Genomic DNA, 19,623 nt, shown 5'->3' on the forward strand with positions numbered 1-19,623 from the left:
TATTTTATTGATCGGCTTGTCTTCCCAAGCCTGGGTCAGAAACCAAACCACATCTCCCAGCCTGCTGTGTGTGGCCTGGTCCGTCCACAGAGGGTCCTACAAGTCACAGCCATCCACCCAGTCGCTGAGGTCCTTGCCCTGGCAGTGGCGCCTCCAGGCCTCCCTGAGGATGGAGGATGGGGAAGAGGAGAGACCAAATCAGCTGCAGCCTTCAGTCCTTGCTCAGAGAAGAACAGGAAGGAGGCGTGGGCTCTAAACCACAGTAAGGAGGGGGGCTAGCAAGGGAAAGAGGGCTAGTGAGCCCTGTTAACGAGGAAAGAACCCCCTAGAAGAAGTAAAAAAGGACGAGCGTGGCCTTTAAAATGTCATCTGTCTAGCCTCCTTGTTTTACCAATGGAGATACGGGGTAATTTGTTCAAGTTCACCCAGAAGAAGTCAGTGGCAAAGGTCCAGAACCCCAGTCCGAAGCTCTTTTCCCACACCGTGCTCCTTCTGTGGACAGTCATGCCACCCTACAAGCGTACAGCTCTTTACAGTCTACACAGCACTGTCCCATCCATCACTTGTTCGCCTGTACCCCGGTCCACCCCCGGGCAGCCCTGGAATGTGGATAAGGCAGATACTGCGTTCCCTATATTCCAAATGAAACGTTGAGACAGATGCAAAATTCCTCACCCAAGATCCACAGCCAGGAAACGACAGAACTGCAGTCATACCCACTTCCCCTTGGCCACCAATCCAGGTCTTTCCATTGTCGGTAACTATGGTTTAGAGGCCCTTTCAGGACCATTACCTTGCACCATCGTCACATGAGCATCTTGAGGAAGATAGGCAAAGATCTGGGGTCCCAGGGCCCCCAGTTCTCAGGGGTTCCAAACTAAGGTGATTCCATGAAGTCAATCAAAGAGCTCGATGACCAAGAGTATCCCTAGAGGACCTCTATAGATCCATCAACAAGGTGTGGTCAGTGGGCTTGTCTGCCTCTCCCATTAGACTGTAAGATCCTCAAGGGCAGAGACTCAGATCTCAGGCTCTCTGCAGCCCAGTACCCAGCACAGAGCCCGGCACAGGCAAGCTCCCATGTGTGCAGGTGGAGGGAATAAACAGTGCCCTTTCTAGTTTCTGGGGCCACTGCCTGTTATTAGCCTCAGCCACCTGTCACGGGTTATACCTGCCACAAATTTTCTCACAGCATACAAAAGAGAGCTGTTCTTTGATGGAACCCAACAGGACCAATGGTACTACCATCCCCGGGTAGTCCCCCCATGATCTCAAGCCCTTAGAGCCCTGCCAAGCCTGTACTCACCCATCCTGATCTTATAGCTATGTCCTGCTGGGCCTGCCTCACTCCAGACCCAGTTCCTAGGGCATCAACTCTTCTCGGACCAACACATCTCCCAAGCTGCAGCCACTGTCAAGGCTCATGTCAGACGTTCTCTAGATTCCCAGTCATTTCTGCCTCCTCCTCTCCCTCACTGCCACATCTCGCCTGTTCCCATGCCTCCATACAGCCCCTCCTAGACAACCTCCCTCCTATCCATCAGCTGAGCAACTGTCCTAGTGCAGACCCGGGATCTCTCACCGGGACTCCTATAAAGGCTTCTCTACATGCCCCTGCCCCTTGTCTTCCCCCACTCCCGCTTCCCTCTGCTCTGGGCTGATACCCACTGCCTCCCGAATTCCTTTACCTGCCTTCTGACCGCCACATCTGCCTGGAGCTCCAGGAGCCACCCGGAGTATCTCACCCTCCCCACATCCTGCCCCTGCTGCTCTCTCATTTGGAAATGTGAGGAAAGGGAGGTTGGAGACTCAGCAGCGAGACCCCCCCCTTCAGAAAAGTCTGTGGGCCATTACCTCAGAGGGCCATCTGGGAACCCATGATCTAGTCCAGGACCCCACGAGATGCTCACCCAACCCCTCACCTGTGGGCATGGCTGCCCCAAGGGCTATCTTGTGGGAAAGAGACAGGAAAAGAGAAGGTTGACACGGTGAGGCTCCAAAGTGCTCAGCCTCAACTCCCCACCATGCTTCAAGCCCCGAATCACTTCTTTGATCTGTCGTACATCTTGGGCTTCTCTACCAAAGTTAGTTTCGGTGACGATGCCACCATTAAACAAACAAGGCTGACCAGATCCAGGCCGTGTGGACCTGCAGGCAGGCATCCTAACAGAAGCATAAGTGGCAGAGCCAGGCTTGGCTCCAGGAGTCCCAGTGAATTGCTCACCCTCCCTGACACCCAGTGTGTTGTCTCTAACGACGTCAGGGACAGTAACCCCTGCGGCCAAAAGTTGGGTGCAGATCAGACTGTGAGGCCACGGAATGGTGGCCGGGACAACATGAGCAGTCAGGAAAGAGATGCTGCCTGCTGCTCTCCACCAGTCCCCGCCACATCAGCCTTGGGGTGGGGACGGGGGGAGGCTAGCCCCGGTTACCTACCAGCTGGCCAGACCCTGGGGCTGTTGCGTGATCTTCATGGCACAGATAACAGTATTCTTAAGGTTAGGATTCAACAAGTCTGGTGTGGAAGGCAGAGACACATGGTGAAGGAACAGCGGACAGAACTGAACATCCAAAATCTGTCTTTCTCTCTCTCTCTCTCTCTCTCACACACACACACACACACTCGCGTGCGCCCTTCTCCATCCTAAACCCAACCCTGTCTCTTGTTCCCTTCAGAAACCCAGGTCTCTCTCTCCCACTTCCCTCCCGCCCTCCTACAGCGCGCGGCGCTCCAAACCCGTCTCCCATCAGATTCATGGTGGACCCGCCCACATCTCTTGCCCCGCCCCTCTCTCCTTCTTAGGCCCAGAGGGGCGTGGGGGGATTCCCCACTCAGAGACACAGGCGAGGATCACAAACACCAGCGGGAAAGAAGCACGGCCAGGCCCAGAGGCGCGCCCCCCCACCCCCACCCCCGGACGCTCCCCCACTCGGGCCCAGCCTACCGGAGCAGTACGTCTGGCACAGGTTAGGGACCTCTGGGTCGAGGTTTTTGCACCACTTCCGGCTGTTGATCTGGAAGATGCCGTTGTTGGTGCTCCCATCAGCTTCGTGGTCCACAGCAGCTGTGTTGAAGCCACTCGTGAAGTAAGCAAGACAGACCCCTGGGTAGGGTGGAGATGCAGGCCCGAGGGTCGGGTGACCGAAGGCCGCGTAGAGCGGGACACTCAGGTGTGGGTGCGGGGGGACACTCATGTGTGGGTGCGGGGGCCACACGCGAACTCCCCTGAGCCTCAGCTCCTGCTCCAAGGTGGGCAGGGCGGCTGTTCTCCCGCCTACTTCCCCAGCGCCCCCAGACAGACAGCCTCAGGGAGGCAAGGGACTCGTTTGGGGCCACCATAGCTACCAAACAGCCAGAGTCAAGTCTGTCCCTCGGGCCTCCTTCCTTCCTGCCATCTCACCGCTCTGCGTGCAGTGGGGCCCAAGACATCTTTGTGGGGTGAACAGACAAGAGCTAGATCTTTAGAGGCAAACTGAGGAAGACCCAGGAGAGTGCTGGCAAGGGAGCTAGAACGCGAGAGAAATGAGCCAGACGTGGCTGGACCTCACAGCTTCCCGAAGCTACCAGCAGCTTGACGAGTCTGCTCTTCCTGGTTTGCTCAGTTTAGCCCTAACCTGCATGGGAACTCTTGGCTGCCATTACGATTAGGGAACTAAGCCTTTCTGTTTCTTTGGCTGTTGACTTCAGTGACAGCGGCAGGGGCGGGCAGGAGCAGGCTGATGGGGCTGCCTGCAGCCAATTAGAGATTCAACTTGTGCTAAATGTTGTCCACCCATCGGGTCCTAGCACTCTGGATGGACAAAGGAGGGCTGAGGCTGAGAAAGCTTCTGAGACCACAGCCCAGGAGGGAGAGCAGGGAGGGAGGGGAGCGGGGGAGGGGGGGGGGGCAGTCCTCACAGTCAGCCAGGGTGGATCCCCGGTAGCCCTCCAGGCCGAAGTCGTGGAGCACCTTGGCCAGCTCACAGCGACTGTAGACCTTGGCCTGGCTGGAGGTGAGCAGGCAGCCGAGCAGAGAGGCGAAGGCCAGCAACATGCCACCCCGCGGGCACAGCTGCTTGCTGGGAGCCCGGCTCCTGGCTTCCATGCAGGTGGCAGAAGCACAGCCCCCGCCACGCTGGCTCACGACTGGGTTTTGAGAGGGCAGGCAGTTCAACAGCCCTGCTCCACCACTCACAGAAGGTCACCCTTGAAAGACGAAAAAAAAAGGGCTCTGAGCATACCTAGGTCAAGGGGAAAAGGTGCCAGTACTGCACACCAGCTCCCTTGCAGCCCCGAGGAAGCATCAGCCCTGCGCCCGAGATCCAAGATCCCGGAGAGGGTTCCCTGAGGCCAGCTCCCTGCCATCCCACTTTACACCTGCCCCAGAGCGGAGATGGGAGGCGGGGAAAGAAAACGAGCATATTTGGAGCGCTGTACTACTTGCCAGGCATCGTCGCATCCTGAAGCCCTATGTCGCACAACTAGGAAGGAGCAAAGTGTGGAATAAGACCAACATGTATGTGATTCCAAACCCCATGAGGTATGGCCGTGAGCAGATGATCCAGGAGGGCAAGGGCCGAGCAATGTTGTCAGAGTGTCAGTCAGTCCCCACCCCGCCCCTGTTGTCAAGGGAATGCTCTCCTAGAGCAGCTCCTTGGGTTGGCCCCTTGCTCTGTCTGGCTCTGTGAGCCAGCCCTCGGTATTACGAAGGATGTTTGCACCTGATTGTGACCTTCACCTTCACTTGGTCTCAGCCACTCACTCCCAAGGCCATCCACAAATCTCACTACTGCTGCTCTCTGCCACCTTCCATTCCCGTCTCTCTGGTACACCTTCCCGTGTCTCCCATGACCCTACCCCACTGTACTTGCTGTCTGCCTTCATTGAGTCAAAAAACAGAACAGCCACAGGACGTCATGAATGGCATCCCTAAAAACACATGGCCTCGAAACCCACTGGACCTTCACGCCATGGAGGATGACAAGATGGGTTAAGGGTGTGGCTCTGCAGTGGGAGCCTTGAGTCTGAAGCCCACCTCCAACCTGCACAACCTCTCTGACTTCAGACACTTCCTGCGCCTCATCATCTCCAGCTGGCCAAGGAGGAAATGAGTAACCCCTGCCTCAGAAGATTGTTGAAGGAGTGAATGACAGGAGAAAAGCCCAGAGAAAACCTAGCTCTTTGTACTATAAATGGGTTCTTGTAATTTCTCTGATGAAATTCTCTGACACCAGCATGAGCGCTTGTCTTCGGCCAGCTTTCTCTCTCCTGTTTCCCTCAAAAAACATTCGAGACACTCATAATTGCCCGCAGCCCCGTCCCACCCAAGCTCCCAGAAGACCTCACTTCCCGCCTCACAGAGGCACCAGTAGCCTCGTCCCGCTTGTCTTCACCCCTCTAGTGACAATCTCGATGATTGTCAAGGCCCACCATGCCTGCGAGCTCCAGACTTCACCCTTTCCCGCCTCTCAGCCTTGCTCCCCGGCCATCACTCCTCTACCAGTGTCCTCAGTCAGTGTCCTCAGCACCTCTTCCTACCCCTTCTCCTGATGCATGGACACACACAGGCCTCACCACCATCTATACTGATCAGTCTCTCTCCTTCTTTTCCCATGAAAACTTCTACAGGAAGAATGACTGTTTTCTCATCTCCCCATGTGTGTTCAGCCCAGTGGAATTTAACTTGACCACCTGCATCACTATACACCTGATGCTATTCTGCCCTGTCCAGTGGGCCTCGTGAGTTCTTGACCCACAGGGGCGCACCATTGCCCAATCTACCTGTTGAATCTCTTGTCTCTCTTGACTTTTGTGATGCCCCCTCTTCTGGGTTCCCTGCTTCTTCTTGGGCTATTTCTTTTGATTGCCTATGCCATCTCAAAAGTTGGTATGCTTTCCGGGTACTTCTACCCTGAGCCCTCCTCTCTCTCTCTTTCTCTCTCTCTCTCTCCGGAATACCCTCTGGGTGGCCCTACAGTTAACTGCCACCTGCAGGCTGGTGACGTTGAAGTCTGTCTTCCCCAGAGCAACCGACCTCATCTGCAGCCGCCTCCTGGACTTCTCCCCTTGGATACCCCACATCATGTCCAAAACAGAACTTATGTTCCCACTAAAATCGGCTTCCATGAGCCTTTCCTTTCTGAATTTAAAACATTCTTGGTTTTAAGCTCATAACTGGGGCACCTGGGTGGCTCAGTTGGTTGGTTAAGCATCTGCCTTCGACTCAGGTCATGATCCCAGGGGCCTGGGATCAGGACCCGCATGGGGCTCTCCACTCAGCACAGAGCTCTGAAGCTCTGTTCTCCCTCTGTGATCTCTCTCACTCTCTCTCAAATAAATAAGTACAATCTTTAAAAAACAAAAAAAAACAAAACAAAAAAAACAAAAAAAAAAAAAACTCCTAACATTTCTGGTTTAAACACATTTATCCGAGTTAGAAATACAGATGGCCTTCTTCACTCCTTCTGTCTCTGCACCCTTCACCCATCCCCAGCCGGTCGATCCCCAAGTGCTGTGGATTCTGCTCTCCCTCCCAGAGCACCATCTTGCCCTCTTTTCTGATCCCCCTCCCAGCACGCTGATGGGCTCCTTGCATCCAGTCCTGACCCGCTTTCCAAACTATTCTAGATACATTTACCATCATGAGTTTTTTAAATAAAAGCCTGACCACCTGCCACCTGGGGGTGGCTCCCTTCATCCTTGCTTCTAGGTGTGTGGACCTGTCCCTCCCTTGGCAGGAGTTCCAGTACTGCCATATTCGCTCATGCCTGGAGCCTTAATCTGCTCCTTCTTCTACATGGCAAACTCTTACTCATACTTCATGGGTCACATCACAGGTGAGTCCGCCAGCTCCCCAACACGCCCTCAGCACCCTGTGGCTTCTGCCATCCCCCTGTCCCACAAGACTGTAACATACGGTAGTTGTTCCCACCAGAAGAGGACTTCCAAGGAACAATGACTGCCCTGTGTAGCTTCATATCCTCAGAACTAAGCCGAGTTGAGAGGACAAAGAGGCTGTTCAATGGTGCTGCTTACCCTAAAGCATCCTGAGGTCCTGACCCCAAGAGCACAAACCTTCTCCATCAAAGTAGGGGATGGGGAGGCAATGGAGGGGGTACCTCACTAAGCTCTTCATACCCAGCAGACACTGCTGGGCCTTTGCTGGATGTTTTCTAATTTAATCTCATCTAATCCTCTCAACAACTCAAGGGGCATAGGAGTAATAGCCCCCATTTCCAGATGTGGAAACCAAGTTCACTTCTCTACAGAGACTGTTTTTTGACCTTTTGTAGCAAAGCAACTTGAAAATAATTTCATCCTGAGCATGTCATGGCAGGTCGAGGGGTGTAAGGAGTGAGGGCTGGTGAATCAGAGGCCAGACACCGTCTACAAGATCTCCCCTCTCTCAACTCAGCACTCTCCCAGCCCAGGACTCCCCCTCCCCCGCCCATTTCTGACCACCCCCTTTCTTTTTCCATGCCCCTCTCCGACCAGGCCAGCCAGGGCCCTGGCCAACAGCTGCAGGAAGAGGAGAAAGGGGCTCACTGATCAGGTGTCGTCCCCACCAGAGCTGACACGGCAGTGACAGGAGGCAGCAGCAGGGACCCAACACCCTGCTTCAGCTCAAGACACCCCCATGATACTGCTAGGGCCTGAGGCACCCAGCTTTCAGAGAATGATGGGGGAGAGCAGACTCCAGACTGACATAGGGCCTTCTGGAACTCCCCAGTTCTGTGAGCTCATCTTCTAGAACCATCTTCACACACTGAGCTTTGAGTCGTCTCCTGAGCCCCACGGTTTTGGGGCTGGGGACATGTTAGGAGTGTCTAAGCCCTTCTCGGCCACTTCCACACACACTCACGCACACAATACATTGAAGGATGACTCTTCTGCTCCATCGATGATGATGGCAGGGGCCCACAGCCTCCCCAGGCAGCCCACCTCACCATCAAATGCCTCTGACTGGCAGAAAGTCCTTCCTTAGTGCCGAACCACAAAAGGCCCACTTTCCGCACCTGCGTGATAACAGGTCAGTGTGGACAATCCTGGGACAAAGGTGATGCTGTTGACCCTAAAGCTTGAGGAACAAAGCAGGGATCTGGAAAGACACATGACGACCCATGTCTGTGTCTCACAGGGGCCCCTGCTTGGAGGTCGCACGGATCTGGGAAGGCTGGCACCAGTGACTACCAGCTGGGTGACCGAGAAAAAGTGACGTCACCTCTTAGTTTCCTCAGCTCTCAAGCGGGAATAACAACACCAGGAGTAGTCAGTCAGTGGTTGGTACGCAGGGTGTTCAACACATGGGAGCAATGACTGCTAAGAAGAGAGGACAGCCAGAAACGTGTGGAGTGGCACCTGCTCACCCTCTCTGCCTGGGCCCCACCCCAAACCAACCAGTTTAGAATCAAGGGTTAGCCCAGATCCAGATCACCTTAGGATTTCTTCCTTCCTTTCTTTTAAATTGTGGTATGAACACTTAACGTGAGATTTATCGTCAAGTCTGTAAATGACCAGCAGAACCCTGTTGGCCATCAGCGCATATTGTACAGAAGATCTCTAGAGCTTACTCATCTTGCTTAACTGAAAACTTTATGCCAATTGATTAATAACTCGCTGTTTCTCCCTCCCCAGTGTCTGGCAGCCACGGTTTCTCTCTGTGTCTATGAACTTGACTATTGTAGTTGCCTCATACGAGAAGAATCACGGCATCTTAATCTTTCTGTGACCAGTTCATTTCACTCAGCATAACGGCCTCCAGATTCATCCATGTTGTCGCATATTACAGAATTTCCTTCTTGCTTAAGGCTGAATAGTGTACCACTGTGGGAATGTACTACACCCGCCATAACCATTCATCTGTCCACGACCACACAGGTGGTTCCCACGTCTCAGCTATCGTGAAGAAGGCTGCAGGGAACATGGGAGTGCTTGTATCTCGTTGCGATCCTGACTGCAATTATTTCAGATAAATACCCAGAAGTGAGATTTCTAAAACTTGCGGTAGTTTTATTTTTAATGTTTTCCACAGTGACTGCCCCGTTTTGTATTCCCATCGACAGTGCACGAAGTTTCCAAGGTCTCCCAAGTCCTCGCCGACGCTTGGGGTCTTTTGTTTTTTGATAATACCATCTTGACAGAGATGAGGTGATAGGTCTTGTGGTTTTGATTTGCATTTCTTTGATGACTAGTGCCATTATACATTCTTCTTTTCATATACCTGTTGATCATTTGCATGTCCTCTTTGGAGAAATGTCTCCTCGGCATCAGTATTTCTTAAGAAGCCTCCCAAATGACTCCCAATGGGCAGCCAGGCTTGAGCCTTCAGGGCCCTGGACTTGAGTTAGGTACACCCAAGTTGAACATCTCGCTCTGCCCCTGACCGGCTATTGACCCTGCCCTGTCCGCTGGAACCACAGTCCTTAATCTCCCCCAAGCCTCGTTTTGCTCCTCTGTAAAATGGAAATAATCCTCCTTCATTTTCCCAATGCATGAAGACGCCCGCCACTTCATTCAGTACATTTTAGCTCTTGTTTTTATTGTCTGGCCCTGGGTGGTGATTCTGTGTGGTTGAGTTTGGGGGTTTTTATGACATCGGCCTGCTTTTACTATTTTATCGCTTCTTTTTATTGAGTAATCTTTCAGCTTATTTTATTTTATTGTATGTTTTGTTATTTCCCACTCGACTTTCACTTTTAAATGGTGAATAAGAAACAGCAGCTCAACAGGAACAGTTATGAGGGCAAGAGAAGGTCCCTTTGGGGGATCGATGGGTCTTTATACCTCTGAGGACCTCTGCATACATCTTTCCTGTTTCCCCAAACGCAGCTCTGATTCTTGACCTCATCCTAGCAGAGACCCTCCTCTGACTCCCTGCAGGTTTCAATTCCCCAGCATAGTTTCTCAGCCCCAGTGGCACAAGAGAAATACTGATCCCCACCCCCACCCCCCGCTAATCACATCAAAATCTCTGGGGATGGGCCCAGGCATCAGTATCTTTTTTTAGTGCTTCCGGATCATCCCAAAATGCTACCTGGGCTAAGAACCACCCACCATTCTAACCAAACTTTTTATAGATCCCTCAGCGTGTGAGAATGCTTTGTGCCTCTGTCATAGATGCTATGGGCTGCGTTATTCCCTCTGTCAAACACGCCGTTTCTATCCAACTCCCTGGCTGGCTCCTAGCCATCCTGAGAGCATCACTGAAGCTGGTCTTCCTCCCCCCGGTCCCCCTGGGCTGAGTTCGGAGGCCCCCACATCCTTGCACAGCATCTGAAGCTAATCTGTCGTCTCCGCCTTCCATCCCATAACACCAGTGCCTTCTAGGGAGCTGCCTGACAGTCCCTCTTGTCTATGTTCCCCTTGTCAAGAACAAGAGTCTTCAAATGTTATGCAAAGTAATGATGAAATGAATGAAAATGATCCAGTTGATCCAGAAGAACTGTAGCCCAGGGGACTTCATCAAGGAAAGCATTGAAGCTGATCTCAAAGAAGGTGCCAGGGACGGCTTGGACCATGGAAAAACAAGTCTGCCTCTGGCTGCAGGTAGGAAGAACCTGGAACCGCTTGAGAGAGAGACCTGCTCACCTGGTCCACGCCAAACTTACTGCATCGAAAACAGAATTCCCCTCTTGTCGATAAGTTATGTCTCTGTTATTTCCACCATTGATTGCAGTACGGAGCTGTCATTGCAAGACACAGTTATTGGGAGTTCTGAGGCATGTAAAGCCCATAGCCTACACTAACTAGTCTCACAGCAGCATATTCTTTTAGTTTTGTGTCTCCTCTATCATTCTGTCTTCCTTCTTACAATGGTTAATCTTATGTGTCTACTTGACCCCCCACCAGGTGCCCAGATATTTGGTCCAACATTATCTATGTTTCTATGAGGGAGTTTCTGGATGAGATTAATGTGTTTTTTTTTTATTGAAATATCTTAGACATGTAATATATAAATTTAAGGGTAAAATATGTTAATTTTGTACATTTACGTATTGTAATATGATTGCCATTGTGGCGATAATTAGCACCTTTACCATGATACGTAATTATTTATTGCTAGTGGTTGGAGTCATTGAGTTCTAGTCTCCTAGCAAGCTTGAGTATTATATATATTATATTTTGTCTGTATTTGCTATCCTGTAAATTAGATGAGATTAGCATTTAAATCAGATAGACTGAGTAAAGTAGGTTGTCCTCCTTAATGTGGGTGGGCCTCATCCAATCAGTGAAAGACCCGACTAGAACAAAAGGGCTTATCCTCCCTGAATAAGAGGGAATTCCCCCTGCCTGTGTTCAAGTCCAGACCTCAGCTTTATTCCTGCACGTGGAATCAAATGAAACATCAGCTTTTCCTGCCAGCCTTAAGACTGGAACTCCATCACTGGTTCTCTGGGGTCTCCAGCTTACCCACTCACCCCACAGACCTTGGGACTTGCCCGCCTCCATAACTGCACAAGCCTTATCATTAATTTCCCAAGGGGTGTGTGTGTGTGTGTGTGTGTGTGTGTGTGTGTGTGTATGGTCACTGTTGCCACCAAACTTTGTTAAAGATGTACAGAGACAGACAGACTGTTCTGCTCCTACTAGTTCTGCTCTCCTAAAGAGCCCTGACTGATCCCCTCCTCAAGGGAAGTTGCTAGAAACCCAGTGAATGGCTGTGAGTTTCCTCAGTCCACGGCATTCCCTCCCTTACCCTGGTACCACCACCGGCTGACATTCTCCCCATCCCTTCTAGCTTCTATAGCACAGGGAAGCTGGCTGAGAGCAGCCAGACCTGGGCTAGCCTTCTAAGATTACAAAACTTAACTAGCTTTGTGACCTTGACAGGTCACTTAGCCTTGCTGCCTCTCAGGACATGCATGCAAAGCATCTTACACAGAACCTGGCACCAAGCAGACACCATAAAAAGGTAGTTCCTAATTATTATTATTTTGGGAATTGGAAACCAAGTAACCATTCTTTTGAGAAGAGCACTTGAATTTTAAAAAACAGCTCTGCATGAAAAGAACCAAAGGATATTACAAAGTAAAAGCTCGGTCTTGTTTTAATGGGTCAGAGGATTTTTCCTCATCCAAGTTTGTGCTATGTTGGCCCCTCACTGAAGTCACAAGATCTCTGGATAAGCAAGGAATTACTCTACTAGCATTCATCTTCTTGGACTTATATCCCAGGGATTTGCTCCCAGGGAAACCAAAATAGCCCAAAGGAAAAGGGGAAAACATTTGTCTTCAAGAAAGTGTCTGTTCATTCCCATCACATTCTCCCTCCCCATCCTGCTGTGCTTCGGAGGTCAAAAAATGGGTCTCTATCTCTGTCCCCGCCCCTCAACCTGTTCCATCTGGGACTGCAGGGATTTCCTAACTGGGCCCTCTACATGTGTAAACCTCATGGGACTCAGAGAAGCAACCAGATGGTCCTTGACCACCTGACCTCTCCCCAAGTCTGCAGCCACAGCTCCCTGCACGTTCCCCCTGGAAACACCCCCTAGAGGCTTCCACAGTCCCAAACCACCAACTCTTCCCCAAATTTCTCTACCCCAGATCTCCCCCCATCAAGCACCAGAGAGCTCCATTTCATCCTTCAATATCAGCCCAACATTGCAACCTTTGCAGGGAGCATTAATATGACACACACTGCCTCCGAACCCTCCAATCCGCTTTCTTATCCCAGCACCTTTTTCTCTCTATCGTAGAACTACTGCCTTACACTATAATTTACAGTGTACATGACTGGAGCCCCGTCTGCGAGCTCCTCCTGAACAAGGAGTAGGTTATATTTATCTCTGTATTTCCTTAACTCTTAATGGGTGAGGCACACAGAAGGCAGGAGGGAGTACATTTAAAAAACACACTGGTTGGGGAGGAACAAAGATGAATCTCACTATAAAGACTACATAAGGGGGATTCTGTGATGGGACCAGTTCACACTCTCTCTAGACTGGAGTGGTAGGTACACAAATTTATACATTGTAAAGCAACAAAGGACCATGCAAGCACATTGTAGCAAGGTTGATGTTCTGATTTTAATAGTACACTATAGTTATATAAGATGTAACCATCGGGGGGAAAGGGAATAAAGAGTACAAGGGATCTCTCTCTACTCGTTTTGCAACTTTCTGTGAGTCTAATTGATAATAAAAAGATATTTTTAAGATTTTATTTATTTATTAGAGAGAGCATGAAAGAGAGCATGAGAGGGGAGAAGGTCGGAGGAAGAAGCAGACCCCCCATGGAGCTGGGACCCCCCCCCCCCCCCGCCAATGCAGGACTCGAGCATCCAGGACTCCAGGATGATGGACTCCAGGATCATGATCTGAGCCAAAGGCAGCCACTTAACCAACTGAGCCACCCAAGTGCCCTAAAAAGATTTTTAAAAAGGCAAAATGCACAGGCTAGTTTTACTGTTCTGACTAATCTAATAAAATAATGGGGAATAAGGAACAGTCAACTCTGGGAATTTTTCACAAAGTCTAATTTAAGATTATTTAAAAGCGACTAGCTAGAGGGTGAAAGTTAGAACATAAACACAACCTGACTGGGCTTCAACATCTGGGTTACTTCGAAATTGCACCAACTTTCCGCTCAAAAAGCCTTTCAACTGGTGTCTAAGTGGTTAGAACCCTGAGCTGAATGAGTCAGATCCACGCAGCTGTGGAGGCTGAAGGAGGTCACGCAGGATGAAACCCCTTGGGAAAACGTAAAGCTTCAGTTACACTCTCTGACGAGCCTGAAAGGTGCTGAATGGGAGGAAGACCCCGTGTATGCCTGGCCCATGACTTTGGGAAGCCGTGGGACCTAAAAATCTGGGTGCCTATTCTTAGCAACATGGGGCCCTTCGCCAGCTGGAGATGTTGAAAATCGAGGCTTCCAGTAAGCTGGCATCTTCAAAAGCTTAAAGCCTCTTCAACCCAAGGCTTCTCAAGACCCGAGATTCCTAGCGACAGGGTGGGCTGACAACCTGATGGCTTCAAGAGCCTAGAGCCCTAGGAGCCTGAGGCCCTGAATAACGGATGACTCTAATAACTTGGGGCCCCTGAGAACCATGAAGCCTTTCATAAACTGCAAAACTGAATAACCTGGGGCTTCTAACAACCCAAGACCTATAATAAACTGAGACTCTTAGCAACCCGGGTCTCCTAGCAACCTGGGGACTCTGATTATCAGAGACTCCTAGCAACCAGGGAGATTGTGCCACCTGGGGGCCCGCACACATCTAACCTTGGACCACGACTGCCTCCCAATTCTGCAGGCACCGCACGCGGAATCTTGAGAAGCAGTGTCACCTAAGAGAGAGAGACAGACTTGGAAACTCATGGCTTGTGTTCTGATTTTGCCACTCAGGAACTGTATAGCCTTTGGCTTAACCTCCCTACCAGTTTCTCCTACAGAGAAGAGGAGAATGATTATAGTATCTTGCTCATGAAACAATTGTGAGAATCAGGTAAGAAGGTTGTGGGAAAGCATCTCAACCACTCTACGTATGTAGAGCACCCTCCCTTCTCCCGTCCTGATACCCTCCATGGTCCATCGGATCTGCTTCCAAAACATCTTTCCCATCTACTCCAGCTCTGTCATTACTATCAAAGTCAGTCTTCATTTCCAAAAGCTATCTTTCCAACACACAAGGGCTGTCATAACACGTCTGCCTGTAGCCTTCCCTGGCTCCCTTGCTCCTGGAGTCGAGCTCAAACTCTTGGCCGTGGTACCTAAACTCCTCATGATCAGCCACTATCTTCCCAGCTGCATCTTCAATCACCCCACTGACCCCTCTTTCCCTTATTCATTCCTAAAACAACCCTGAAAGGTGGTTTAGATTAATCATCTCTGTTTCACAGACACAGAAAACGGGACTGACAGAAATCACTTAAGTGCATACAGCCTTGACGCATTGATTTGAAAGCCAAGTCTGACTCCAAAACCCAAGTCCTTTGATTGCAAAGCCATCTCCGCCTCCTGAAAGCTTCCAGAAGTGAGAGTCTCTGGTTAGCCTCTTAATAAACCAACTTTGGTCTTGCCCCAAAGCCCCCTCCACCCTTTTCTGCAGGGGCAACTGGACAGCTTTCAGCTTTGGTGGAGCTCAAGGATTGACACCAGGGGGCGCTATCCCTGCACACAAAAACAGTAAATAATCAAGACCTCTGAGACCTTGGAGACCACGCCCAGTAATGCTTAACCTGTGACCTGTCTCATTGGGCCGCAGGGCTCACTTGTAATTCCAAGATAAATGGTTAGAAACCTGCCTCCATGTTCCTGCTCTTCAAAAAGACGCGGTTATTAATATTTCAGGGGCTTAAAAGTCATTTTCATTAGCATTTTTCCTGTCAATGAAGTAGGTTAATCTGAGTTTTAAGAATATACATATTCTTCCATGCAACTAAATAAAACTACTCTCATTTTTAAAAGATACTTGTTTACTTATTGGAGAGAGAGCGCGCATGAGCAGCGGGGAGAGGGAGAGGGAGAAACAGGAGCCCAATGCGGGACTTGATCCCAGGACCCTGGGATCATGACCTGAGTTGAAGGCAGATGCTTAGCTGACGGAGCCACCCAGGCGCCTCCACTCTCGTTTTCAATTAAAATTAACTCAACCTATAAACCCCTTTATTGCCTTGTTCGAGTCTCAAGACTGGGGACGTGAGGAGGTGGACGGTGAGAACAAGGACACTGCTCCTCGGGGGTACAGTCGGACATCCTCATTTCATCAATGTGAGGACAGCAAACCCCAAAGGGAAAGCCAATTGCTCCAGAGCCCACAGCAAGAGGCAGGACAGAGACCAGATCTAACTTTCCAGAACATAACTCCATAGTAATACACTCTGATTGTAGTTGATGAGGAATACACAAGAAGAGCCCCTGAGATTATTGCTCATGGCCCCAGACCACAAACTGAGGGACAGTTAGCCTCCGTGTCATGTGGGGTTCTTATCATGTGTGGAAGGGAAGCCGTGTTTGCTTCTATGGGTGGTTCACCTACGTCATCATCTGGGAGATGGAAATAATGATATGTACCTCTCAGAAGACCCGGCTTTCATGCTGTGCTCACCCTGCACCCACCCTGCACCCCCCTGAGAGCTGGTCTCCCTGGGCTGAGATCAGAGATCCCAGCAGAGTTCTCCCAAGGCAGTGAGAGATTGGGTTGGGAGGAAAGATTTTGTCCCCTTATCACCCAAAACCACTTCTCTCCCCAACTGCAAGGGAAGAACTGAGCTCTAGGTTCTTGCTATTCAGTGGCTGGCCCTCAACTGGTGGTGGATCTGTCCACCAGGAGACACGTAACGACTGAAGACATTTTTGATGACCACAGCTAGGGAGAGGAATGTTACCGGCATTTAGAGAGTAGAAGCCAGGGATGCTGCGAAACATCTTACCATGCACAAGGCAGCCCCCTCAGACAAAGCATTATTCAGCCCAAAATGTCAATAGTGCTGAGGTCAGAATGCCCTTATATTCAGCATAGAGCAGTCTCGGTCTGGTTCTCCCTGTGCTCCTGTCTTCTGTGTGATGCCAGATGAGCCATTTTGTCCCTAGGCTGATACTTTAATTCGGTTTGATGACCTACAGGGTCCCTCCTAACATGGTCACCCTCCAGCTCTGCTTCCTAATCACCTACCTGGTGACTGGGCTGCTGGTGTTTTGAGTCTCCATAAGCAGAAGGAACAGCATGTCATCCCCATTCCTTCAACTCTAATGTGGGGATAAATATTCCTACTTCACCAATTCCTATGTTGGGAGAATAACTTTACACAGAGTTGGTACCTAATAAACATTTGTTTTTTAAAAAAAAAATAAACATCATAATGGATTGGCAGGGGGAAAGTTCAAGGGAACCAGGATTTCCTAAACAGGTGCTCATTCAGCAGCCTCCAGGCCAGAGGAACTTTTGAGACAAGAAAATCATATTTCTTGAAACTTTTCAAGAGGCAGCTATGGATCTTGGACTTTGTAGGCAGCCTCGTGAGATGGAAAGGCCTTGGGCTTTGGAGATACACAGCCCTGAATTTGAGCCTCTGACCCATCCTAAGAGAAACATTTCTGCCAGAAAGAAAAATGTCCAATGGAAGAATCATTTCAACTTCTCAGTCGATGTGGAATAGAGGATACAGAGCTTTGATGTCAAACCTGACCTGAATCCCAGCCCCTCCCGCCAATCCCCACTGACTGACCTAATCGTCAGGAAGGATGATAATAAGGCAAACCAATTTAGGAGGCCTGTGAATTCCATATGAGGGAAAGCATCAAGTAAGTGCCTAATAATTGTTACTTCTTGTTATTACAGAGGTAAGCAGTCATGGGTCCCAGTCAGTGGATTCCCCGCCTGGACTCACATTTTCATTTAAGATTTTGATGAGAAATCACAAATATTGTCAAATCCTCTATGGTTCCAGAAGGAAGAATGTTTGGTGGCCTCTGTTACACTCCCACCTAGACACACACACACACACACACACACACACTCACATCCATTTACATTCAGAAGAGCTAACATTGCACATTTTATCATGCCCAAGAACCTGTAAGTGAGAGAGGTTAAGACGACTACTCTCAACCATTTAAAGTGGGGTAGGCAAGGTCCCCTAGGTGGCTCAGTCAGTTAAGCATCTGCCTTTTGGTCAGAGAATGATCCCAGGGTCCTGGGACAGAGTCAGGGTCGGGAGCAAGCCCCTGAGCAGGGAGCCTGCTTCTCCCTCTCCCTCTGCCATTCCCCCCAATTTCTGCTCTCTCTCTCTCTCAAATAAATAAAATCTTTTTTTTTAATTTTATTTATTTGACAGAGAGATAGAAAGCAGAAGTAGGCAGAGAGGTAGGCAGAGGGAGAGGGAAAAGCAGGCTCTCTGCAGAGCGGAGAGCCTGATGCGGGACTCGATCCCAGAACCCTGGGATCATGACCTGAGCTGAAGGCAGCCACTTAACTGACTGAGCCACCAGGGTGCCCCATAAATAAAATCTTTTATAAAATAATTAAATAAAGCAAAGAAGGCATTGATGAGCACTGAGTAATATACGGAATTGTTGAATCATTGTACTGTACATTTGAAACTAATTATACTTGAATAAAAGAGGGGAGTCATTGTCCTACCCCTGAGCCTCAGTAAAGAAAGCAATCCTGTAAAACAGATGCTGTCCCACAGTCACGTCAAGACCATCTTTTACTGATTCCAGCATCAACAAGGATGTAGATTAGTTAAGCTGCAGAGACCTAACATTGTCAAACGCCAGGTCCCATGGTTAATCAATCAGAAACCAAACATCCAAAATACAAGGAGACACCACCACGAGCTTGATCAGAGCCTATGCCACTCCGCTGGATCTAAAACCCAGATCACCAGTGTCTCAGGAGGACTCCCACGTGGAGGGCCCCAACTGCGCTCTGACCCCACACTGCTTACAACAGAGCCCTGCGAACAGGTGGAGTTCATGGGGCTGAAGGGCATGTCTGTGAACCCCCAGGGAGGTATTTCTGTTGCTGGGAGTGTGGAAAGAGTCAGGTTTGGCAGAAGAGACTAACAGACGGGAAGACAGGAAGACAGAGGAAATAGAAGGGAACGGTGAGCATCCTGAGAAGGAGACACAAGACACAAGCATCAACTATCCTGTTCTGGTTCCTTAAACATTCTTTTTTTTTTTTTTTTTTTTTTTTTTTTTTTTTTTTTTTTTGAGTAATCTCTACACTCAACACGGGGCTTAAACCCACAACCCTTAGATCGAGTCCCATGCTCCACTGACCAAGCTAACCAGGCGCCCCTGGCTCCTTAAACATTCTAAATAAGAAGTGGACGCTTGCACCTCCTCTCTAGGCCAATCCTTTCTCCAGAAAACGTAGCCTTAGTTATCCCTCAGTTTCCTCATCAAAGGAAGCTCATTTATTCAGAGGTAATGGAGTTGTTCCAGAAGGTTTTATCTAATTGTATCATCAAAGAATTCAACACCTGGCTTTAAAAACACTCCCTTCCCTCTAGTCTAGGGCAAGGAGTTGAGGACAAGCCAGGGTAGGGCTGGATAGGGGGAGAACTTCAGCTCCAGGACTAGCCTCTGAGGAAGCAGCCTTAAAGGTTCATGGCAGTAGGTTCAAACAGGGAAGCAAGCTCAAGGGTGAGAGTAGCAACGGTCAGGAGAGCTGCTCTGGCCGGGAGGAGGGCACTGCAGCAGCGGGTCGAAGCAGCCAGCCGAAGCGAGGTGTACATCCTGGAAAATCTGTCCATCTGCTCCAGACCTCACCAGCGAGCAGGCTGGGAAAACGATGGGTACCTGGCCCTGTTTTCTTGTTTCTCACTATCTTCTCACTGCCTCCCCGAGTTGCTGGTCCATAGCAGAAGCTAGAGAAACGCATGCAGAATGAGTGAGTGTAAGACAAAGCCCCTTTAGATGCCAGGTCTGCTCACCCTCTTCTTGCCTCCACCTGCCTGTAGGAATAAAAAAAAAGTGCCACTGCCCTTCTAGTGACTTCCCAGGGTAGTTTTTATGAAATCACTAAGTATAATTAGGGACCAAGAACAAAAATACAGACATTGCCACATTGTAAAGGACAGGAACACTGTAGGAGAAATCTGATGGGAAATGTCCAATGTGGAGATGAATCTGGTGGTTGAGCTCTGGGGCCAGTCCCTGAGAGAGGTCAAGGTGGCTGCTTCCAGAACAAGTAGA

The 19,623-nt window shown here is 49.9% G+C and overlaps 1 protein-coding gene across 3 annotated transcripts; it reads right to left on the minus strand.

Annotated features, from left to right (window-relative positions):
• Positions 1 to 7,705, minus strand: SPACA3 (sperm acrosome associated 3). 3 transcript variants are annotated; one of them, XM_004747087.3, is made up of 5 exons: positions 7,526 to 7,705; positions 3,899 to 4,186; positions 2,946 to 3,065; positions 2,437 to 2,515; positions 1 to 163 (listed from the first exon to the last, which is right to left on the minus strand). In XM_004747087.3, the coding sequence occupies exons 2-5, from the start codon at positions 4,083 to 4,085 to the stop codon at positions 97 to 99; spliced, it is 453 nt and encodes a 150-aa protein (XP_004747144.1). In that variant the 5' UTR covers positions 4,086 to 4,186; positions 7,526 to 7,705; the 3' UTR covers positions 1 to 96. The 3 variants fall into 3 exon arrangements, with proteins under 3 accessions (XP_004747144.1, XP_004747143.1, XP_004747142.1); XM_004747086.3 differs by having other exon boundaries at positions 2,946 to 3,104; positions 7,546 to 7,703; XM_004747085.3 differs by having other exon boundaries at positions 2,946 to 3,104; positions 7,526 to 7,703.
• Between the last annotated feature and the right edge of the window lie 11,918 nt (positions 7,706 to 19,623).

This window comes from Mustela putorius, unplaced genomic scaffold (assembly GCF_011764305.1).
Source record: "Mustela putorius furo isolate JIRA1106 unplaced genomic scaffold, ASM1176430v1.1 tig00003962_pilon_pilon_pilon, whole genome shotgun sequence".
In the NCBI taxonomy this organism is placed as follows: Eukaryota; Metazoa; Chordata; class Mammalia; order Carnivora; family Mustelidae; genus Mustela; species Mustela putorius.

Coding starts and splice junctions, on each gene's coding strand:
- SPACA3 (XM_004747086.3), bottom strand. CDS start 4,085: ATGGAAGCCAGGAGCCGGGCTCCCAGCAAGCAGCTGTGCCCGCGGGGT. Junction 3,105..3,898: donor GGGATCCACCCTGGCTGACT/GTGAGGACTGCC, acceptor CACCCTACCCAG/GGGTCTGTCTTGCTTACTTC. Junction 2,516..2,945: donor GTGCCAGACGTACTGCTCCG/GTAGGCTGGGCC, acceptor CTTCCACACCAG/ACTTGTTGAATCCTAACCTT.